Genomic DNA, 22,337 nt, shown 5'->3' on the forward strand with positions numbered 1-22,337 from the left:
TTGAATATCTTGTTGAATCTCATCCTTCCTCCAAAGACCAGGTTGCATCTATTCTCCTCACACCTAGCCCAAAAGCCCCAAAGAATTTCTCTACTTCCAAAATTATAAAGCATTCTTTCCTAGAAGTTCCAAATCTCATGACATTTGGAACTGAACTATTGACATTTGGAGCAGAATGTTTTTGTGCAGGGCTGAACACTGGCCTCTATTCACTAGATGCCAGGAGAAAATCCTCTCCATTCTTCCAACCCAGGGCAAATTGTGACAGTTAAAAATCTCTTTCCAATATTTCTTAGATGGCAAATTTTCCCTGTGTGGGCAAAAATATTCCCTAATTTAGAATCACTATCCTGTAGCATTCTTATTTTGAAGGTTAACCCACATGAGTTTACACCTCTGATAATATATGTTTTCTAAGTTATTAATTTATTAGTACTTGTATATTTTATTAATGATTTTTGTATGTATCATCTTTTTGTAAGTATCTAATAAAACCCCTATAGACAAGTGAATTTTCATCTGCATCTGCCAATGACTGATAGGTCCCTGTCTTTAACTTGGTGATTGAATTAATTTTGAAACTGTACATAAGAGAAAAGGCACTGGATCCAGATGCCAGAGTTCTATTGTTCATAAAAGGATAAAATAGAAACTTCTTTATAAAATTCTTATGAGGATTAAATTAATATATGTAAAACATCCAAACTAATACCTACTCATAGTAAATACCATCCAAACATTAGTTGTTACAATACACATAGAACAACAAAAGATACAACTTAGTAGAATTATTTCAATATTACAGGAATGTTTCATAGCATTAAAAAGAATGAAAACTATATCCAAAACATTAAAAGACAGTAAAGAGAATAAAATGTTAAATATCTATAATAAGCAAACTGTCACAACATAGTATATAAATGCCAAATTAATGATAAAAACATTGAAATTCAGATGGACATCTAGATTCAGGAGGCATTCAGCAGCCCAAATAGAGAAGATCAAAGAAGACCCTCTCTATGATACATGGTAATTAAAATGCCTAACACACACACACACACACACACACACACACAGAGAGAGAGAATTTTAAAGCCTCAAGAGAAAAACATCATGCTACATTGAGAAGCAAGCCAATCAAAATTACTTCTGATTTCTCAGCACAAACTCTAAAATCCAAAGGGAATTGGAATGATGTTTCAAGCCCTGAAAAAAATAACTGTCAAACAACATTGCTATATCCAGCAAGGCTATTCTTCAGAATTAAAGAAGAAACAAATACCTTTAAAATAAGCAGAAACTAAATTAATTCATAACTACTAAGCCATCCCTACAGAAAATATTGAGAGAAATAACTATACACAGAAGAAATAAAGAACAAATTCCAGTGTTTGTAAATAGACAAATGTCATCTAAAAGATAGCTAAGCAAATGAGAAAGAGGTCCAAATTAAATATTAAAAATAAATCAAAATACCAGGAATTAATAAACATCTCACTGTAATAATGATGAATGTAAATGACCTCAATTCTCCAATTAAAAGACATAGGCTGGCAGAAGGGATTAATAAACAAGACCAAATATTCTAATCAAACATCCTATGCCTCAAAATACTGACTCATGAAAAATAACTGGCTTCAAAAATGCTAGAAATTAGAAAAAAACAAATATGAATATGTATAAGCATGAACCAGTAAGGTCACAATTAAACAGAGAAAAGGAAAAAAAAAAGATTTCTATGAAAAGTTCAAAAATTGTTTCCATTGTTCCACTGGAGTTCAAAAGATTCTCAGGTCCCTTCTCAGCAGTGTTAAGTGGGTCATCTGGAGTGTGATAATTGCTCCACCCTTGTAGTAGGTTGTTGGAGTAAGAGAGATAAACTTGTAGGCAGAACTCCCGGAAACAGAGTTTAGGCTTAGGTAGGCTCCAGGTTCTTCACTGAATGCTAATTAGTCTGGAGATTTTCCAGTCCACTCTGGAAGACTGCAACCCTGGGTTCCATTTGTGTGGTGGAGGAGCCAATTCTTAGCCTACTCTGTTACCTACAGACTGCATGTTTCCTAGTCTTGGGTTTAGTCTCCAAACTCAATCTCTCCCACCCCTTCCCTTTCAAATTCCAGGAGCATCTCTCCCAGCCCAGCTGGAGGCAGCAAGATTAGGGGATAAGGGGGAGGGCTAGTGGGTTTCCACGACCAGTATTCCCCTATGTAAACCCTTGTCCATATTTGATTTTCTGGTCACTTAGGCACACTCCATGTTGTGCAGTATGTATTTGCCAAGTCTGTATTTTGGGGCAAACTCTGGTTTGCCAGGAATTGGCTGGTCTCCCAGCTGCTGGTCACAATACTGCAGCTACAAAATGGTTCCTCCCTCTGTCCTTCACACACAGTCAGGAAAGATGGGGCACAACACAACACAAGGATGTTGTGCAGAATGCCTTTTAGTCATGCAGTCTCCCTGATCTCTAAATTCTCCATACACTGACACATCTCAGGTCTCCTAAAATTGTGTGTTCCTTTAATTCCCTTATCCTTCCATTTTGCTGGTGGGGGGACTGCTTTGCCTGGTACCTCCTGCAGCAGTGGTGGTACTGGGGATTTGTTCCTTACTTTATTATATCCAATCTCCTGAGTCCCCAATCTGCTTTGAATGTCTAGTATTAAATCCCAATAAAGTCCTCCCCTGTCCTTTTTTTTTTTTTTCACCCACCTTGATGAGAAGCAGCCTGTCTGCTTTCTGGGTTTCCTACCATGGAGCAACCTTCTCTATTCTTTTTTTTTTTTCCATCTAACAACAAACCCTCTCTTGATGCCACTTTCTTCCTTTGGTCCCAATTAGCCTGTCTTTCTAGCAACAATCCTTGAGAGATTTGTCAGAACTAGAAAAACAGTCCTAAGATTCATTTGGGAAAAATAAAAGACCCAGAATAGACAAAACAACTAAGCCAAAAAAGCAAAATCACAATGAACAACTTGAAAATATACTCAGAGCTATAATAACAAAGACTGTATGGTACTAGCATAAAAACACATACACAGAACAATGAAACAAGAGTATAAGAGTCAGAGACAAACCCACATAGGTAGGATAACATGATCCTTAACAACAAATACCAAAAACATACATTGGCAAAAAGAGCCTTTTTAACAAGTGGTGCACAGAAAACTGATTATTCATGTGTCAAAGAATGAGCTATATCCCTCACTAAAGTCAATTCAAAATGTATCAAAGATCTAGGAATTAGACCAGAAACTTTTCAATTACTAGAAGAAAGCATATGGCCAATACTCCAATACAGGCACTGGCAACAACTTCCTCAACAGAACTTCTAAAGCTCAGGAAATCATATCAAAAATTAATAAGTGGCTAGGGAAGAATAGAAGTATTTTGGATGAGCAGAGAGTAAAAGGAGGGAAGGAAATATGGAAGCAGGTGTGATAGTAGAATGAATCAGACATTATTTCCCTATGTTCATATATTATTACACGGCCAATGTAACTCTACATCATGTAGAACCAGAAGAATGAGAAGTTATACTCCATTTATGTATGATGTGTCAAAATGCATTCTATTGTCATGCATAACTAATTAGAACAAATAAAATATAGGAAAAAATAATTAACAAATGGAATCCCATAAATTAAAAAGCTTCTGCACAGCAAAGGAAACTATTAAGAACAGTTAATATTCTTAAGAGAGAATTCTGAAGAGAAAACCTATGGAACAGGAGGAAATATTTGCTAGCTACTCTTCTGACAAGGATTAATATCCAGAATACAAAAAGAACTCAAAAAACTGAACACAAAAAGAAAGCAAATAATCCAATTAATAAATGGGCAAATGAACTAAACAGACATTTCTCAAAAGGAGAAATACAAATGGCCAACAAATATATGAAAAAATATTCAACATATTTAGCAATTATGGAAACACAAATCAAAACTATACTGAGATTTAATGTCATGCCAATCAGAATAGCAGTCATCAAGAATACAAGCAATAATAAATGCTGGAAGGGATGTAGGGAAAAGGAGCACTTTTATACTGTTGAGAGGACTGCAAATTAGTACAACCAGTACAGAAATCAGTATATAAAGGTTCCTCAAAACACTAAGAGTGAAACTACCTTATGATTCAGCTATACCACTCCTTGGTATTTAACATAAAGAATTAAAGTCATACTATATTGATACATGTATATCCATGTTTATACCAGAACAATTCATAATAGCCAAACTATGAAACCAGTTTAGGTGTTCACCAAGAGATGAATGGCTAAAGAAAACATGGTATATATACAAAATGGAGTTTTATTCAGTCATATAGAAGAATGAGCCAAGCACAGGGACACACGTCTATAACCTCAGCAGCTCAGGAGGCTGAGGCAGGAGTATCACGATTTCAAAGCCAGCCTCAGCAAAAGTGAGGTGCTAAGCAACTCAGTGAGACCCTGTCTCTAAATAAAATACAAAACAGATCTGGGGATGTGGCTCAGTGGCCAAGTGCCCCTGAGTTTAATCCCTGGTTACACCACCACCCCCTGCGCCAAAAAAAGAAGAATGAAATTATGTCATTTGCAGGGAAATGGATGGAACTTGAGAACATTATGGTTAAGCTAAGTAAGCCAAACTCCAAAAGCTAAGAGTCATATCTTTTCATTCATATGTGGAAGCTAGAGAAGAAAATAAGAAAGAAATGTGGAAAGGGTGGATCTCATAAAAATCAAAGGGAGATCAGAAGAGAAAGTGGTGTCGGGTAATAGGTAAATACTATGGAACAATCAAATTAGACTGTTATATTGGGTGCCTGGATGATTATGTAACAACAAATCCCACTATTGTATATATTAACAATGCACCAATAAAAATATGGAAAAAACAAATATTTGGAATTCAGAGAAGGGAAAAATCACAGTGGAATAGAATGGTTAGAGAAGGAGTTATAAAAGAGGTAAAATCTAATTAGAACTTTAAGCAATAAGTATTAAGAGGGTAGAAAAGTTGGAAAGACCCACCATGTTCATAGCAGCTTTATTCACAATATCTAAGAATAAGATAGATAGCAATAAGATAGAGAACAATCTAAATGTCTATCAACAGATGAATGGGTAAAGAAAACATGGTATATACATATAATGGGATATTATTCATCCTCAAAAAGAGGGAAGTCCTGCATGGACAACAATGTAGATGAACCTAGAAGACATGCCAACTGAAATAAGCTAGTCACTGAAGAACAAATACTGCATAATTCTACTTATATGAGGTTTCTAAACTAAACACACACAGAAGCAGGAAGTAGAAGGAGGGAAAAACGGATAAAAGTTATGTTATTCATCTACAAGATGAATAAGTTCTAGAGACCTACTGTACAACATACAGTAGGGCCTATAGTTAAGAAAACTATATTGTGCACTATAAAATATGTCAAGAACCAGGTACCATGGAGCACACCTGAAATCCTAGTGACTCAGGAGGTTGAGGAAAGAAGATGGAAAGTTGAAGGCCAGCCTCAGCAACTTAGCAAGACCTTGTCTCAAAAGTAAAATTTTAAAAAGGGCTGGAGAGTGACTCGGTAGTTAAGCACCCCTAGATTCAATTCCAAGTACCACAAAATATGTTTAAATATATTAAGATAGACCTCATGCTAAGTTAATTACAAAAATAAAAAAACGCCCCACAGAATAACACAAGGAAATTTTTGGAGGTGATGGATATGTTTACTGCCTTGTTTGTAATGATGATATCATGAGTATGTATACACTAAACATGTGTTACTTTTTGTACTGATATACTTTTTGTACTTATTTTCTACCTCAATAATCCTTTAAAAAGTCCAATATGAAGTACACTTAGCATACATGTTTCTTTATTTCAACAATAATAATAATTCATGATCAATAGACATCTTCTGCATACTAAATATGTACTTAATATTTATTATTACATTTAAACTTTATTAAACTAATGTTGACATCATAAATCACATTTTACAAATGAAAATATTAAATGTAAGTAACAGAGGGAATTTAAACAGATGTATTCTTAGTCACTCTACTAACATCTTCTGCAGGATCTCCTTGCCCTAGAATTTTTCGTATGAGTTTTTCTGTAGCATATTACATAAGGGGTTTTGTTTGTTGTTCATTTTTGCTGTACTCTGGATGCAAGCATATTATAGCTTTTTATCAGCACTCTGATTGTTCTTCATATAGGTACAGTCATGACCAACATTATTTGTCAGCTGCAGTTATTGCCTCAACAACTATAATGACTAGAAGAAATTAATTTTATACTAATTTCCAATTTTCTTGTAATTAAAATATGATTCATAGAACTTATTAGGATACTTATCAACTTTCCCAAAAACATACAGCTAAATGAAACCAACTCCAACTGATTGCAACAGTCATTATTACTGTATCAATGCACAGTAGCTCACATAAAGTGAGAGAAAAAATTGTAAAGGTAAGTTGAAATGTTAATTTAACTGTCTAATTACAGAGAGTAAATTTTACATGATAGCCTTAAGATCCTTAAAAAGTTTGTGAGTAGGGCAGCGAAGTGCTGAAACCGGTATTTAAGAAAACTTTGCTGTTGGTATGCAAGATATTGGAAGAGAAAAAAAAAATACCAGGTAAACATCTGAAAATGAAGAATACAGGAGTAAGCATGAAGGACTTTTGAAGATAAGAAGAAGCAATATCAACTATGATCTATTGGATATTTTGCTTAAGAGCAAAGTAGAACATATGAATCCTACCAAAACAACTTCATCACTATTCCATAATCATGCTCATAACTTGTAAAACATACACATACCATCATTCCCCATTTTAGCAGTCTCATGGATTCAGCATCAATTTCCATACAGAGGAAATGCCTACCACTGGGTCTCTCCTTTAACTATTCTTGGAGTTCATACCACCTCCTCCCACACACACATACACACACACACACACACACACACACACAACACACACAAACACACACACACACACACACACTTCAGTGTCCTTGTGGCCCCCTGTTTCAAGCAGTTTCTCCCACAAAAAGGACAGTCAACACATGTATTAAGCATCCACTGTTTGGCAACTGTTACATATTCATCATCTCAGTGAATTTTCAAGACAAGCCTGTGGCTATAAATTATTAGCCTTATATTATGAAAAAAGAAACCATGGCTCACAGAGACTAAGGGACTTGATCAAGCAACAGAGTTTGGGGCGAGTGGGGAGAATAACACTTTTATTTCAATAATATCTTACTGTTTACAAAACACACTGATATTATTTCTTTGCATCCTAAAGATAATTTTATTATAAGTGGGAGAAATGGTTTTCCAAGGACAGCTTATTAGATAAACATTATTTGAAGCTATTAGACCTGTACTTGGTTATGGAGATGTCTTTCTTCCAAAATACCAGTTTCCTCCATATTCCCTATAATTGGCAAGATCTCTACTTCCTTAGAGTGTACTGAGTCATCCCTTTAGAAACTGTTCCTTCTGTGCTTAAATCACACCTTTGGAAAGACTAAGAGGGGCAGAGATGTAACAAAAGCAGATGATTTTCTATCTATAGCTACAATATTTTTATCTATTCATGGAGAAAAACCCATCCATGTTGATGTTAACCTTTCAAGAGACCCAAATTTGCCTTATTAATCTGGCTTGATACCAATGCCTAGAAATGGATTTATCTAAAGAGTGAAGTGAGAGTTGTGCCCATTTATCTGATTGGTTCATGGAGAATCTTCTGAATCTTGCTCCCCTCCCCACAAAGAATATGCACTCAAAGCCTTACCCAAAGTGATTATTGCAGAAGGTTGAATTAAAATGTCTTACAAAAGCTTGATTTTCTCGAATCAGTTATCTTTGGATATGAAAATACCTGGAAAATTCTATGGGAAAAAAAACACAACACTTTCATTATCCATCTAATATTTTCACCTTCTCTTTCAAACCCAGAAAGATACTTTAGTGTTTACCTCGAGAGTGAATATCTGTTGGAGGGAAGGAAAGGAGTTACTTTTACCACAATAAACCTGAGTTTGAAACTCCTGAGATTGCTGGCACTGGGTCACTAGCTTTATCTACAGATAAATACTTGCACAAAACAGATAATGGCTTGTTTTGCAACTATTTTACGTATATTTCCCTCAACTCGCCAAAATGATTGTCTTTAAAACCTATGTCCGTTTTTCCCTTGCTGTTTTCCCTGTAATTCAGTTCTCTGAATAAACACAAGGGTTGAGTTACAATTAAAAATAATGAAACCCTACAGGGTCAATGTCCTTGCATGCAATAAAAGGGTGTGGGCTAATTGCAGGAGCAGAGATTTTTTTTTTCCTGCATTTTGCTTCACTTTGATTGGTGGACCACCACTTTAAATAAAGGTTTCTGATCTTCCCTGAATGAGAGGTACAGAGCAAGTCCTAGGCACAGTCCAGAAAAAAAAATTTAATCTTCTTTCCTTAGAACTATCTTGATTAGCATCAACAGGCCCTGAGAACACAGTGAATGTCAGCATCTAAGGTAAAATGTGATTTTATGGTTTCCATATATTTCCTGTAAGTTCTTTTTTCCTATCTTCAGGCAACCTTTTTAAAGAAGATTTATCTTCATTTGTCACTAGATGCTGAATAATAGCTTATTATAATCCATTAGCATGTTTCAGAGAAGACATAACTAATAACTATCCAGCTAAGCAAAAAAAGACTCAACTATAGACCTTTTCTTTTTACTATCTGTGATTATTAGTGACAGTACCTAATTTAGAAAAGTATTAGGAGATAAGCAAATTTATTTATTATTCAGATCTCCACTTATGTAAGAGCAAAGAGCCTTTTGAGCTTACAGAATAAATTTAGAAAGATAATTCATTTTAGGAGGAAAAACTGAATTGGGGGACACATATTCGACTAAAGCCAAAAGAAATTAAAATATTCCATTTACTCTAATTTGACAAAGATAAGTTTTGGCATGCTTATGTAGATAATCTAAACATCAAATGATATATCACATACATCTGCAAATAAAGGTTTATTGAAATTGTATTATAAATGTATTTCAAAATTTGTCCCAAAGTTTAAGCAAACTATAGTTTTCTGTTAATAGTACTTGATAGACCAAGATTTCACATACTGGAAGGGATTTATTTATAATTTGTTTTATGAAATGCAGCACAGAATTTAAAGAATATCCTTAGAGGTCATTCCTAAATTGTCATTTAGATTGTAACTCCATAATAAAGTGTTTAGATATTTTTAATTGCTTGCCAATTCATTCCAGGAACAACTAAATTACAAATCTTTTTGGATATTTTTTTAAAAATTGATTATTTTGGAAGAGCATAGATTCAGATTCACTTTTTTAAATGTCTTTTAGCCATGATGTAAAAATTTACCTTATTTAATTCTCCACCAATTGTGTTTTAGATTTCATTTTTCAAAATGAAAGACTTGATACTGATCCTGTGCCTCCTGGAAATGAGTTTTGCAGTGCCGGTAAGTTTATCTTCTAGAGTATACACTACATGGGTTCCTGATAGTTTGATATCAGGCAACACTGAAATGACATTGGCTAAGAGTCCTTACATGAACTCATTTGATTTAATTCATTGGTATAGATTCTACTGAATCAAAGTCATGCAGCTCACATTTCAGCTTTATTATCAAAATGCAATAAGTCCGTCACATATTTTTTCTATTCCAAACAATACTTAAAATATCCCAAAGACAATTTCTAAGTTTTATTTCATTCATTTGAAGTTAAAAGAATTAGGGGGCATCCACAATACCATGGCACAATTTTGTTATTAACTCCTTGCTATATCATTATGATATTTAATGGAAAGAGAAAATTTCTCTGAAAAAAAGTATACTTCTTCATTTTAAAAAGGACAATATTGGCCAAATTACTTTGGTTACAAAACTAAGCTAGGTAATTCTAGTTAAAGTTAGTAATTAAGTAACAAATTTACCTTTTAGGGGTGAAATTGTGTGACAGAGAGCTGCAATTTCTCAAAACAGGTCGTGGCAATGGGGCTAAGTACATGTCATCTGATCCACACAATCATATAGGGTAAGGATCTCATACAAACATGATCTCTTGGAGCACTAAACTACTTCAGTTAAGCATGCAATTCTGATATGTCAAAGACTTTATTCAGTTGCTATATGCATTAGCAATTACACACAGACTACATGCAATTACATGCACACACCATGCATCCAGCTATGAGGTAGGCACTGGAGACATGAAAATACATTAAGCCACGATCTCTTATCTTGAGGAGCTCATAGTTGGCCTCAAATGAGCTTCAGAATATTTTAATTCCTTGAGAGAAAAGGTTATAACTATTTGGGTTCCTTAAATGTTTTAAAGAGGATGAAAACTAATTATAAGAATGAAAATTTCAATTTCCACAATAAAAGTAGAATTTCTGTCCTATCATGCAAGATGAATTTTAAATGAAAGAAAAATTGAGGTTGCCACCCTCACTTAACTTTATATGGTACCAACATTAGGGTCTACCTCAACTATCTATTACATTGATACTATGAACCTTATCTGATCTATACCTTAATCAATCAGGCCCACTCTGAGGAACAAGACAATTCCTTACAATTGTCCATCAAATCAGATATTCGTCTCCTTTTAATTCCTCATTGAAAATGTATTTTTATTTACATTTATGTAAATATTGTTCCTTAATTCATGCCTTGGAACATATAGAAATATATGTTCCAGAATATACTCATATTTTGTCCTGTAGTTAAACTTATCTGTGTTATTTGTATTCTGACCAATGGGAAGGAAGAAGACTGCACTCTTACAGTCCTCTCAAATTCTGAACAGTCTGCTGTATTATACATACTCATACCCATATATACACAGGTACTCACAATCATTCTTCCTATCTAAACAACTAACCTCCTTCTCTACCCAGAATGTCTGCTACACATTTATAATGTCCAAAACTAAATTATTTAGAAAAACTTTCACCACAACTCAGAAAGTGGGATTTTACTTACATGAAAAAGTAGAGAGTAAAATGATATGGGGTACAATTCCTGAACTTCTTACTTCTAAAGGAAAAAATAATCCCAATATATTTAGTAGACATTCCATAAATATATGTAGTACAAATGAAAGAAAGAAGGCATTCCTTGACACTAGAAATGTAAATATCCAAAGAACTAAAAACTTTAAAAATCCATTTACCCTAATTCCTACTCTTCTATTCTCCATTTTGTGCCCTGGTATTTGCACATATTAATATGTAAAAATATAAGGAAGGCTTAAAAAGGAAATAATTAAATTTTTAAACTAATTTCTGCAAATACATCTATAATTTTAACAACTTTCAAGTGAACATATTGAGTATAATAGCACAGTACCTAGTGCTAGAATGCTTATTATTTAAGGAAAACCAGCCTGGATGTGATTTAAGAATACAAAACACAGATCAACAGGTTGATAGAGTAATCATCCACTAAAGATGATAGAAAACTTCTTAAAGTCCTTTGAATGGGAAGCAAGTTAGGTCTTGCACATGATTTTTCTCAATGCCGTAAACCAAAAACATGGAGGTTTGTTGAAATCACATGAAAATTCAGCTCATGTGTAACCCCTTTGCTTTTTATGTAATATTTTTAAAGAAATTTTGCTTTATCTATCTACTACTATTACTTCTATCTATTTTACTACTCTTTTGTTGCTTTACTTCTTATTGTGTTTAGCTTCAAATCAAATTTTGCTTTTAAAGTAACATAGGAGTAAGCTATGCACAAAAATAAATGATGCATAGGTAGCAAAATTATTAAATATTATGGTAATTTTCCTAAATAACTTAAATTCTTCTTCATTCTGTCCAAAATACCAATTCATTTGAGTAATAAACCAATATGGTGGCCTCTCAGCTAGCCCGTATGTACTGGGGCGATTTTCTATTCCCAACACACATTTAAGAAAGTTTCTAAGAGAACTCAAAATTATTCTTATTTCAATTTAGATGTTTCCTCAGCAACCTGGGGCACCAGGCATGGCACCTGGCATGGCTAGTTTGAGCCTTGAGGTATGTATTACTAGAGTTTGTATATATAATATTTACATTGGCATGTCTCTGATCATGGAGAAACATAATAAACTGTTTTTAGTTTTCCTAGACAGAAGTCTGTGACTGTCATCCCGAGCAGTTCTAGATACATTAGTGAGATTTATTAGAGCTTTATTCTATCATTCTGCAATTTTAAATTTGCAGGTGCTTTAAGCTTTCAAACATAATCTATATGTGAATCAAAGCAATAATTATAATTAATACCTTATATTATGTACACATTAATGTAATTATGACATTAATTAAAACACATTGCTCTATAGTCACAAATGGTTTATATTTAGCCATGCCACTTATAATTTCTTACATAATAAAGTTTTCATGAAGAAAACGTACCTGCACAAATTTCTTTGTTCAAAAAAGTACTAAAATCAGCATACTACAGGAAAACAGCCACATCAATATTTAATAGCTGCAAATTCACAATAGCTAAATTGTGGAGCCAGCCTAGATGCCCTTCAGTGGATGAATGGATAAAAAAAATATGGCATATATACACAATGGAATTTTACTCAGCAATAAAAGAGAATGAAATCATGGCATTTGCAGGTAAATTGATGGCATTAGAGAAGATAATGCTTAGTGAAGTTAGCCAATCCCCCAAAAAAAAATGTCGAATGTTTTCTCTGTTATAAGGAGGCTGATTCATAGTGGGGAAGGGAGGGGGAACATGGCAGGAATAGACGAACTCTAGATAGGGCAGAGGGGTGGAAGGGAAAGGGAGGGGCAGGGAGTTAGCAAAGATGGTGGAAAGTGATAGAAATCATTATCCAAAGTATATGTATGAAGACACAAATTGGTGTCAACATACTTTATATACAACCAGAGATATGAAAAATTGTGTTGTATATGTGTAGTAAGAATTGTAATGTATTTGCTGTCATTTATTTTTTATAAATAAATAGCATTTGCATTGTACTATAATACCACCTGTATAGCCTGTATTTCCCTTACTGCAGTTCTCATAAATAATATTTGGTCTGAATAGACAACCCCCGAAACATAGAAATTTCTGACCATACAATAAAACATTTACAGCTATAAACAGAAAGTTAGGAGTTCATAAATACCACAGTTTCCACAAGGCATTGCAAAATTTCCTTCTTTCATAACAATCTGAGGTCAGCCAGTAGGTATATGGGCTAGACGTTTATCTCACATAGAAGCTCATTTCTTCTCACTTCTCACTTTCAAGTTAAACTCATTATACTCTAAATCTTTTCCCATTAAAAAAGTAAAATTGACTTTTTGTTGATATAGTCACATTCTTAATAATCTATCCAGATGTTTCTTCCAATGTATTTTATACTTATGTTTTTGAAGTCTTTTTTCTTGGGAAAAAGTTGAAGATTGGTTTGCTTTGTTTGGTGTGTCTATTTTTCCAAATTGTTTTTCAAATTGAATGTGTTTAAGATAAAGTAATTTAAGTAGGGGGAAAGATTTAATGAAGCAATACCCTCACAATTACACTTATATTTCAGTTGAATGAGCCATTTTTCCATGTTTAATGTGACCCACACACACACTTAACTGACACTCTTCCTCCTTTAATTAATGATAAAAGCAAGCTCATTTTTTATTAGAATAACAATAATGGCAAATCCACACTTTCACATGTACATCTCTCAGTATGATTTGGGTCTACTCATTTTTTTTATTCAAGTTAACCCATCCCACACTTTATCTTGATAATGTTAAATGTCATGAGAAATCAACTGGGTCAAAAGGCAGAAAATTATAGACATCATTATCCAAAGTACATGTACTAATGTGACAAACACTAATTTTATTTTATTTTTTTACTTAATAGACAATGAGGCAGTTGGGAAGTCTCCAGGGATTGAATGCACTTTCTCAGGTAATCATATTTTCAAAAATTTCTAATTCAGAAATTAGTGGTGGTGATGATGGTGGTAGCAACAGCACCATAATTCAAAAAATTTGCTTATGCATAGATAATATCCTAAATACTGAAAAAACAAATAAGTAACTGAGTTGCCAAAAACAAAATAAGGTGGGTGGCAGGGGAAAACAAACACAATATTGAATTTTCTTTAGTAAAAAAAAAATCCTGGGCTGGGGGTATAGCTTAGTGGTAGAGCATTTGCCTACCACATGGGAGGCACTGGGTTCGATCCTCAGCATCACATAAAAATAAATAAATAAATAAAGGTATTGTGTCCTATCTACAAGTAAAAAAAAAATTAAATCCTTTTTTACATTATCGGTTTTATTATATAGCCCAAAACACATGTGCTTAAAAAGCTGAATCTTAAACAAATTTATAGCAATACTGCAGTCTTACCCAGAATGAAATTTTTGTCTGTTGGAAGAGAGAATTTACATTAACCAATGTTATTTTTACTTTTTATTTGTATTCCATAAGATTGAAATGTAAATATGTTTGTTTTGTTTTTTCTCCATGTTTATAGTTTTCTAGATTTGGCTTTGGGAAATCACTTAATTCTTTGTGGTTGCATGGTCTCCTTCCACCACATTCCTCTCTCCCGTGGCTAAGACCAACAGAACATGAAACTCAACAGGTAAGCATGAGTTTGTTTGAAATTTCAAGCTTTAAAATCTTTCCCCACTTGTCTTCTTTATGTTATATTAGAAATAAGAAAACTAGCAATTTACCATTAATTATTCTAATACCAAATAAAATAAATCTTATAACAACTGTTATTAATTAGGAAATTTAAATTTTCAACCCATTTGCATATGTATTTCACATAGAAAGATAATGGCCTCCAAAATACAAAAGATCTGGGGCTTAGGTTGTGGCTCAGTGGCAGAGCACTTTACTAGCTCATGTAAGGTACTGGGTTCAATCCTCAGCACCACATAAAAATAAATAAAGGCATTGTGTCCATCTACAACTAAGAAAAAAATTTAAAAAATACAAAAGAGCAATGTTAAAATTATTAGCAAGGATAATAGATAAACAATCCTTGGAATTAAAAACAGATTATAGTTTGGACTATTTTCATTTTTAAAAATTATCTAAATATAATTCCCAAAGGCTAATTTCAAATGATGACAAACATCCTTGTTAAAACACAACAAACCCTATAGAAGTCAATAAATATACCAATCTGTTAATCATTATTTGTTGGGTGCCTAACAAGTATAAAGTTAATCAAACTGTGCTTTGGGATAAAAATAAATACATTTTAGAATGACTCCAAGCTTATAACATTTCAAATGTTATGGAAGACAACATATTACAAGGTGCTAAACTGCATTGTAGAAGTAATAAATAGCATGAGAGTTTACACATGTGCAATAGTTGAAGAGGCAAAACAGAGCCAATTATTATTAGACTTCCATGCCAGTTTGAGGAATTTGTAACTAATCTACAAGAAATATGGAGCCACTCAGCACAAGTAATTTCTAAAAGAATCAAACAAACATGGTGGTTTTGACAGTATCTTTTAATTCCAGATGGTCTTCCTCATCAGGAGCATTATAGGACAGTCCACATTTAGTAGTCAATAAATTATGATAATGGTGATTGTTTCTTCACTTGAGTAATTTTTCCAAAATGAACTTCATGATGAAGGTATTTGATGTGTATTTTATTTAGTTAGCTCTTATCTTTTCATTAACTCACAATTTATTAAGTACCTACCATGTGCCAGACACTTGTTAGGAACTAGGTTAATATGTTAAATACAAGAGCTATAAAGATAAAATACATTATTTTTTCTCAGTTACCAGGAGACCAAAGATTTATGACAAATAATTATAATGCAGTGAAAGTAGTAAAATAAAAATACACACAGGTAGTCATAGCACCCAGAGGAGGAAATGAATGATTCATTCCATTAGGAAGTTCAAGTAGCTTTCCATCTCCCAGAGCAATGTTTATCCCAAAGGAGGTAGAAGAAACAAACATACCCAAAATCTCTTCAAATAAAATCAGTTCTGCTTCCTATGTAAATACTGCTTTAAGTCCCCTAACATTCCTTCCAAACAAAAACCACCCAAGTCTTTTGCTGTAGAAATTCTAGGCACCACATCCCTTCCTGACACTCTTTTCAAATTTTTCTACAGTATGAATATTCTTTGCCTGTGCATCCCCCACCTCTCCCATCACAGCCATCCCTGCAGCCTCAACAGTCAGGACTGAAACCTTTCCTCCAGCCCACTGCTGCAACCGCTATCCAGGCAACAGCCCAGAAGGGTGGTCCTCAACCTCCAATGCATCCAAGGCAGCTGCCCCTGCAGGATGGAGAACCGCCAGCAACTGAGCAACAAGTGGCACCAACAGAGAAACCACCAACATCTAAGGTAATTCTTTTCTCTATATTCAGATCAGGATCACCTACTAACCTAATGAAAGAAAACTAGTTAGCTGGCCAATTCTAAAAATCGCAGCCTTCAGAACTAATACACGAAAATATAAATGTTATTGATCAGCCTTTCATTTTGAGGACTATTTTTTAAGTAAAACATAAATATTCATTTGTACCCTTTACCACCAGAGATAAGACACATTCAAAAAATATTCTGTGCTTTTAAAACTTGGCTTCTTAGTTGCAAAAGGTGAAAGTTTTCATAGGATACAGGGCAGCCCAGAGAAGTCCAGGCAATCTACCATCATTTTTTCATTTGTTAGAAAGACAGAGGAGAGGATTAATCCTTCAGCATAACAAGTAGGATCTTACATTATAGCCTCTCTGCAGAGATGAAAACCAAAAGTACAGAAGTACCTTTTAATAAGGTATCTTTTTTAATAGATTTATTTATTTTTGCATTACAATTCTTAATATGCCATTATAACATAATTTATCTTATCTCTGATAAAGTATATTTAATAGAGAAAAAAAGCAATGGACAGAAAAAAAGGAAGATATACCATGTAACTATTATGCTGGAGGTATTTAACATTCTCCCATGTCTCCCTGCCTACAATCTAGAAAGATAGATGTACAACATAAAGGTCATATTATAAAATATATATATGATCATCCCTTTTAATAACTATAAAGATAGATATGATTATCCCTTTTAAGGACAAGATAGACTTAAAGAAATTACAGAATTTGGCCAGGATTACATAAAATCAAAGTGGCAGAGCCAGAAATCAAACCAAGTATGTTCCAATTCCAAAATTCATTACTTTTTATTCTGCAAGATATAGCAAATTCTGGCCAGACACACACACACAATAAAATTTAAAGGAAAAGTGAATTTTAGATCTAGCAAATTGTCCTGCCAGGACACTTGAGTCACATTAGTAAAAGACAATTGTAAATTCTTGGGTCATCCCCTCAAAAGACTAAAAAAAATAAGAGAGAAACATATTTTAAATTGTTTTATTGTAATCGTAAATAAGTGTCTGTTCAGTTTGTTGATTTTGACTGGTAATTTTAATCCTTATCTATGATATAGCTCCTGGTAATGGATTTTGCTGGTCCACAGGTTCCATCAGTAAGTATAGATTTCACTGAAATACTTTCCTAGGAAAAATATATCTGTATTTCAAAAAAAATTTAACGAAATTTTTAATTGTTCCATTTGTCCATAAATATAAAGTATTATAGGTTCTGTTGTTTCCTGAAACGTTAAGTACCAATTCTTCATAGTAATCCATCTGAAAATGTATTTCATATAATTCTTATATATTACTGTAGTGGGATTTGCCTATGTAAATTATTTGTTTTATTTTTATCACTTAAAGTTGTTCCATATAGCCCGTGTGATATCTCGGGGACCACTGCCACAAAACAAACCATCTGCAGTAAGTTTGTTTGTTTTTAAAATATAGCTTCTCTGTTTGCAATTTGATTTGAAAGTTCTTTCCTTGGAAAAAGCATTTTGTGATAACCATTTTATTTTGTGTAGCTTTATCCAGGAATGTTTTACACATCTTATGGAGCAAATCAACTGGTAAGTTCATATTCTATTAAAAGTATATTTAATTAAATATTATCTTGAGAGCTAAAATTATAAAAATCCAGACCTCACACAAGATATTGCAAATAAATATTCTCTAAGTGCCTACATTATCAACTGAAATGGTAAGGAGGCACAGTTCCCTATTTGGATAATTCTGGCCAGACACAACAATTAGCATTAAGGAAAAGTGAATTTTAGATCTGACAAATTGGCTACATTTTTTCAAGAATGACTGGACTTTCTGTTCTGTCCCTGGATACTGCATTAATATTAAGCCTTAAGGAAATGCTAAATGACTTTTAACTTTGTTTTAGTAGATAAGAAGGTAATAAAAGGCAGCTGGTTCATAATATGACGCACTGTTTCTCTTTGAACAGAATGCTCCTACCAGACTTGGCATGATGAGTTCAGAAGAAGTGGACGTAAGTAATGTCTTCTAACTCTTCTTGAAATAGTGACCAAGAAATAACAGTCATAGATGACTAGCTACAAAAGACACTAACCAGGAAAGTAGTCAAAAGATCACAGGACTTAGATTTTTCTACTCCCAAACCAGAAGCTTGACTCTGAAATAGTATCAAAAGATTTCATCGCATTTCCTATAGAGGAATTCCTATGTTTTTAAATTTTTTCTTATAGTTTTAGAAGGACAGCATGCCTTTATTTCTTTGGTTTTTTATGCAGTGCTAAAGATCGAACCCAGTGCCTCACACATGCAAAGCAAGTGCTCTGCCACTGAGCTACAGCCCTTGCCCAGGAATTCCTATATTTTTTAATGATAACCATTCTTGAGTATAGGGTTCTGCCTCATTCTTTGTGTATGATCAGAAAAGACACCTCTCCTGAAAGGGCATCAGCAATGAACTGCAAACACTTTTGTATATGCAGTTCATACACAATCCCTTTATTTCTAGGACTATTTAATCTCCTAAACACTCAATTCAATAGCAGCAAAAAATAATTCAGATCACAAAATTAAAAGATCAAAAAGGAAAAGAAAATTAGCCAAGTTTAAAATTTGATTATTATAAACTTTAAAGTGCCTAAGTCAAGGATAGTATATTCTTATATTCACATCCACATATGAAGAGTACAGTTTAATATTTGAAATCAATAAACCCACACATCTTAACATTTTTTTCTCAGAAATTCCTGTTACATATTTTAACAAAGATAACAAAACAAAAGTTATATTAAATTAACAAGGTATTGTCAACTATATATACTATCAAATTAATAAATATACACAAATGCTATCACTAAAAGAAAACTCACAGCTCAACATTTTTGAGTGCCTTTTGTTTGCTATATGCATAGAAAGATACCATAAATAAGATAAATAAGATTGCTTTTACAGAATGAATAGAAAAGACAAGCACGTGCAGATAATGTGAAATTCCTAGGATAAGGGCAGTCACTGTCTTATTAGGGAAAGAAAGAAGAAGAAAGGAAATATAACTAACCCAGACCAAGGATTCCCACCAAGAGCTGAGACTCAGAACAGAGTCAGAGAAGGCAGAAGTAAAGAGTGTTGAATCTATATAACATGAACACAACTGGCTGCAAATTAAAAATTCAAATTAAGTGCTAATTACCATCTTATACTATCAATCAAGTTATTTATATTCTGACTCATTCCCAAGAGATTTTGTAGTGGCTTATGAAAAACACACAATAAAATAGCCAAAATAAATTGAAGGTAAGATTTAAAGTAAGTCAAAACTGTAAGGAAATGAGAATACAAACATGAGTCACACATTGCTGAACACCACAAACATCCCAGATTACCTTGTAGTAAAGGTAGAAAAGAAACATAAGTTATGGAATTCTATTTTAGTTCCTTCAGACAAATCAAGCTTTTTTAAAAATTATACTTGGTTAGAGGAAAGGAGAGAAGGAAAGAAAAGGAGAAAAAGAAAGAAAAATTCTTACATGGGGCTTCATTCATTTGAGGAATACTTTGAAATGCCATTGACAAGATCTTCCAAAACATTCTTCAACAAACACAGTTACAGATTTCAGTTTTTGTTTGTTTTCTGATGGTTGTAGCCATTTCAGCTGTTTGTTGTTTTCCTAAAATTAAATTCAAACTAACTTTTTCTTTCTTCTGCCCTGTGCCTGCTGCTCTCCTCACCCTCCAGCCAAGCATGGTAAGGAGACTCTATCTACCTTTCATCGAAGTTGCCTTCCCCCACTTAGATATGTGCAGAATCCTTTCTGTTATATTTTAAAGCTAGATCAATGAGAAATATGTTTACACAAAGCTGTCAGCCAGTTCCCTGTTCTCTATCAATTTTTTCCTAAATTCTCAGAGAATATGATCAGGTATAATTGTGTGACATTGCTAATAGAATGTACTAACGGTTTCCTTGATAAATGTTGGTTTTTCCAGGGAGGAAGAGGAGGCCCCATGGGCTATGGAGCCATGTTCCCAGGATTTGGAGGCCTGAGGCACAGCCTTAGGAGAATGTCTCCCAATCCAGCCATGGGTGGAGATTTTACTCTGGAATTTGACTCCCCAGCGGGAACAAAAGGTCCTGAGAAGGGAGAAGGAGAGGCACAAGCCTCCCCCATGCAGGAGGCCAACCCAGCCAATCCAAAAAACCCAGCACTCCTTTCACAGATAGCACCTGGTGCTCATGCAGGACTCCTTGCTTTCCCTAACGACAACATTCCCAACCTGGCAAGGGGCCCTGCAAGGCAGAAAAAGGGACCCCTCGGGGTCACTCCATCAGCTGCTGACCCACTGATGACCCCTGAATTAGCTGAGGTTTATGAAACCTATGGTGATGATGTTACCACACCCCTGGATACAGGAGAAGCAACCATGGATACCACAATGACCCCAGACACTCAGCAAACATCAATGCCAGGAAACAAAGTCCACCAACCCCAGATGGTACATGATGCATGGCGTTTCCACGAGCCCTGAACACCTTGAGATATCAACTACTTTCTGTATGCACAAGCTTCCCAGTTTTGTCCCCACAGTCTACCTTTTTGCTAAAACACTTAATACCTTCTACAGCAAAGGCATTAAACACGCTAAGCATGTATTAATAAACACAAGTGGCTAGAAATAGTGTAGGTTCCCTTCTTGCTTTCATTCTCTTATTGAAATAAAATGTGTTGACTGTCTCTGTGATTTAGAAATACTATTAACAGCAAGTCTAAGAGTCTCAGCATTTGATAATCTTGTTTCTTAACTCTCTTCAGCATTATAGGATTTCTCCTACTAGCATGACACTATTATATCCAGGAAATGCAGCACTGCTTTCTTTTTTCTAAGCAAGAAGCACATAGTCTCAGAATTCAAAGCTGTTTCATTTAAACTTGATTAAATTGGAATGCGTAAAGAACCTCTCCCTGGTATTACTGGGTTTCATACATTGGATTTTAAATTCTTATTTTTAGAGTATTTTATTTAATCTAAAACAATTAGCCTATTTTAAATAAAGATTTTTTTCTCATTGAAAATATGAGGAATTGTATGCTTATTATTTACATATTTGAGTAGTTAAGAAAAGCATACTCATCTCTTACCTTTGCTAGTCATTAATTCATTTTATTCAATTCATTTTTTTTTCAAAGTTTAACTGAATATCTACCTAAGTCCTACACAGTGTGCAAGGCACCAGGCATACAGTCCCTTCCTTCAAAGATAACAAGGGGCATGACCAAAATGTAGATAGAGATTCACAATGTTAATTTAAAAAAACAACCACTCTAAGCCAAGATCAGCTACTTTACATATATTTTCTCACATCAATATTGCAAAATAGATACCCTCAACCCTATAGTACACATTAAAAGTGCTATGAAAAGACCAAGCACAAAGTGCTCTTTGAAATCACAGAGAAGAGACACCTAAACCAGCATAAGTGGCATGGAAGACTAGGAGGAATCAGACAAGTATTCTCAGAACAGTATCAAAAACTGCAGAACAAAGTCTCCAAGAGAAAGAAATACAAGAAAAGACATGAAATGAGTTCAATCCTATGAAATATAATATAGGAAAGGAGGTATAGAAAGTGACCCTTGCTTGTGACAAAGGTCTGATATGTGTATGTATGGAAAATATGCCTAAATTAAGAGATTATAAATCCAGATTTGGTTATCCCTGAAAATTGGCCTCCTATTTTACTCTCTCCACTTTCTACTAAGTTGCCCAACCCATTCTTAGATTCCATGGAACTCAGACTCTCCTCCATTCCCTGATGAAGACTTTAGGAATACAACCAAGGAAAAAGATCCCTGAGATGCTTCCCAACCTGGCATACTTCAGGAACCTTAGCAAGAGCATGTTGCCACA

At 34.0% G+C, this 22,337-nt stretch overlaps 1 protein-coding gene and 1 long non-coding RNA gene across 10 annotated transcripts in view; one reads left to right on the forward strand and one right to left on the reverse strand.

Annotated features, from left to right (window-relative positions):
- Positions 1-22,337, reverse strand: part of LOC110598920 (uncharacterized) — a 379,394-nt gene that overhangs the window by 343,808 nt on the left and 13,249 nt on the right. The gene's annotated exons all lie outside the window — the stretch shown is intronic.
- Ambn (ameloblastin) lies at positions 9,453-21,120 on the forward strand. Its single transcript, XM_078020723.1, has 9 exons — positions 9,453-9,506; positions 12,017-12,079; positions 14,554-14,664; positions 16,178-16,414; positions 17,519-17,557; positions 17,808-17,867; positions 17,972-18,016; positions 18,403-18,447; positions 20,418-21,120. The coding sequence occupies exons 1-9, from the start codon at positions 9,453-9,455 to the stop codon at positions 20,955-20,957; spliced, it is 1,194 nt and encodes a 397-aa protein (XP_077876849.1). The 3' UTR covers positions 20,958-21,120.

Source organism: Ictidomys tridecemlineatus, chromosome 9, assembly GCF_052094955.1.
Source record: "Ictidomys tridecemlineatus isolate mIctTri1 chromosome 9, mIctTri1.hap1, whole genome shotgun sequence".
Classification (NCBI taxonomy): domain Eukaryota; kingdom Metazoa; phylum Chordata; class Mammalia; order Rodentia; family Sciuridae; genus Ictidomys; species Ictidomys tridecemlineatus.

What these genes read in the sequence shown, in the direction of transcription:
- Ambn (XM_078020723.1), top strand. Translation starts at nt 9,453, where the DNA reads ATGAAAGACTTGATACTGATCCTGTGCCTCCTGGAAATGAGTTTTGCA. An exon ending in CACAAAACAAACCATCTGCA is followed by an intron (nt 17,868 to 17,971) that starts GTAAGTTTGTTT and finishes TATTTTGTGTAG; the next exon opens with CTTTATCCAGGAATGTTTTA. An exon ending in TGAGTTCAGAAGAAGTGGAC is followed by an intron (nt 18,448 to 20,417) that starts GTAAGTAATGTC and finishes TGGTTTTTCCAG; the next exon opens with GGAGGAAGAGGAGGCCCCAT.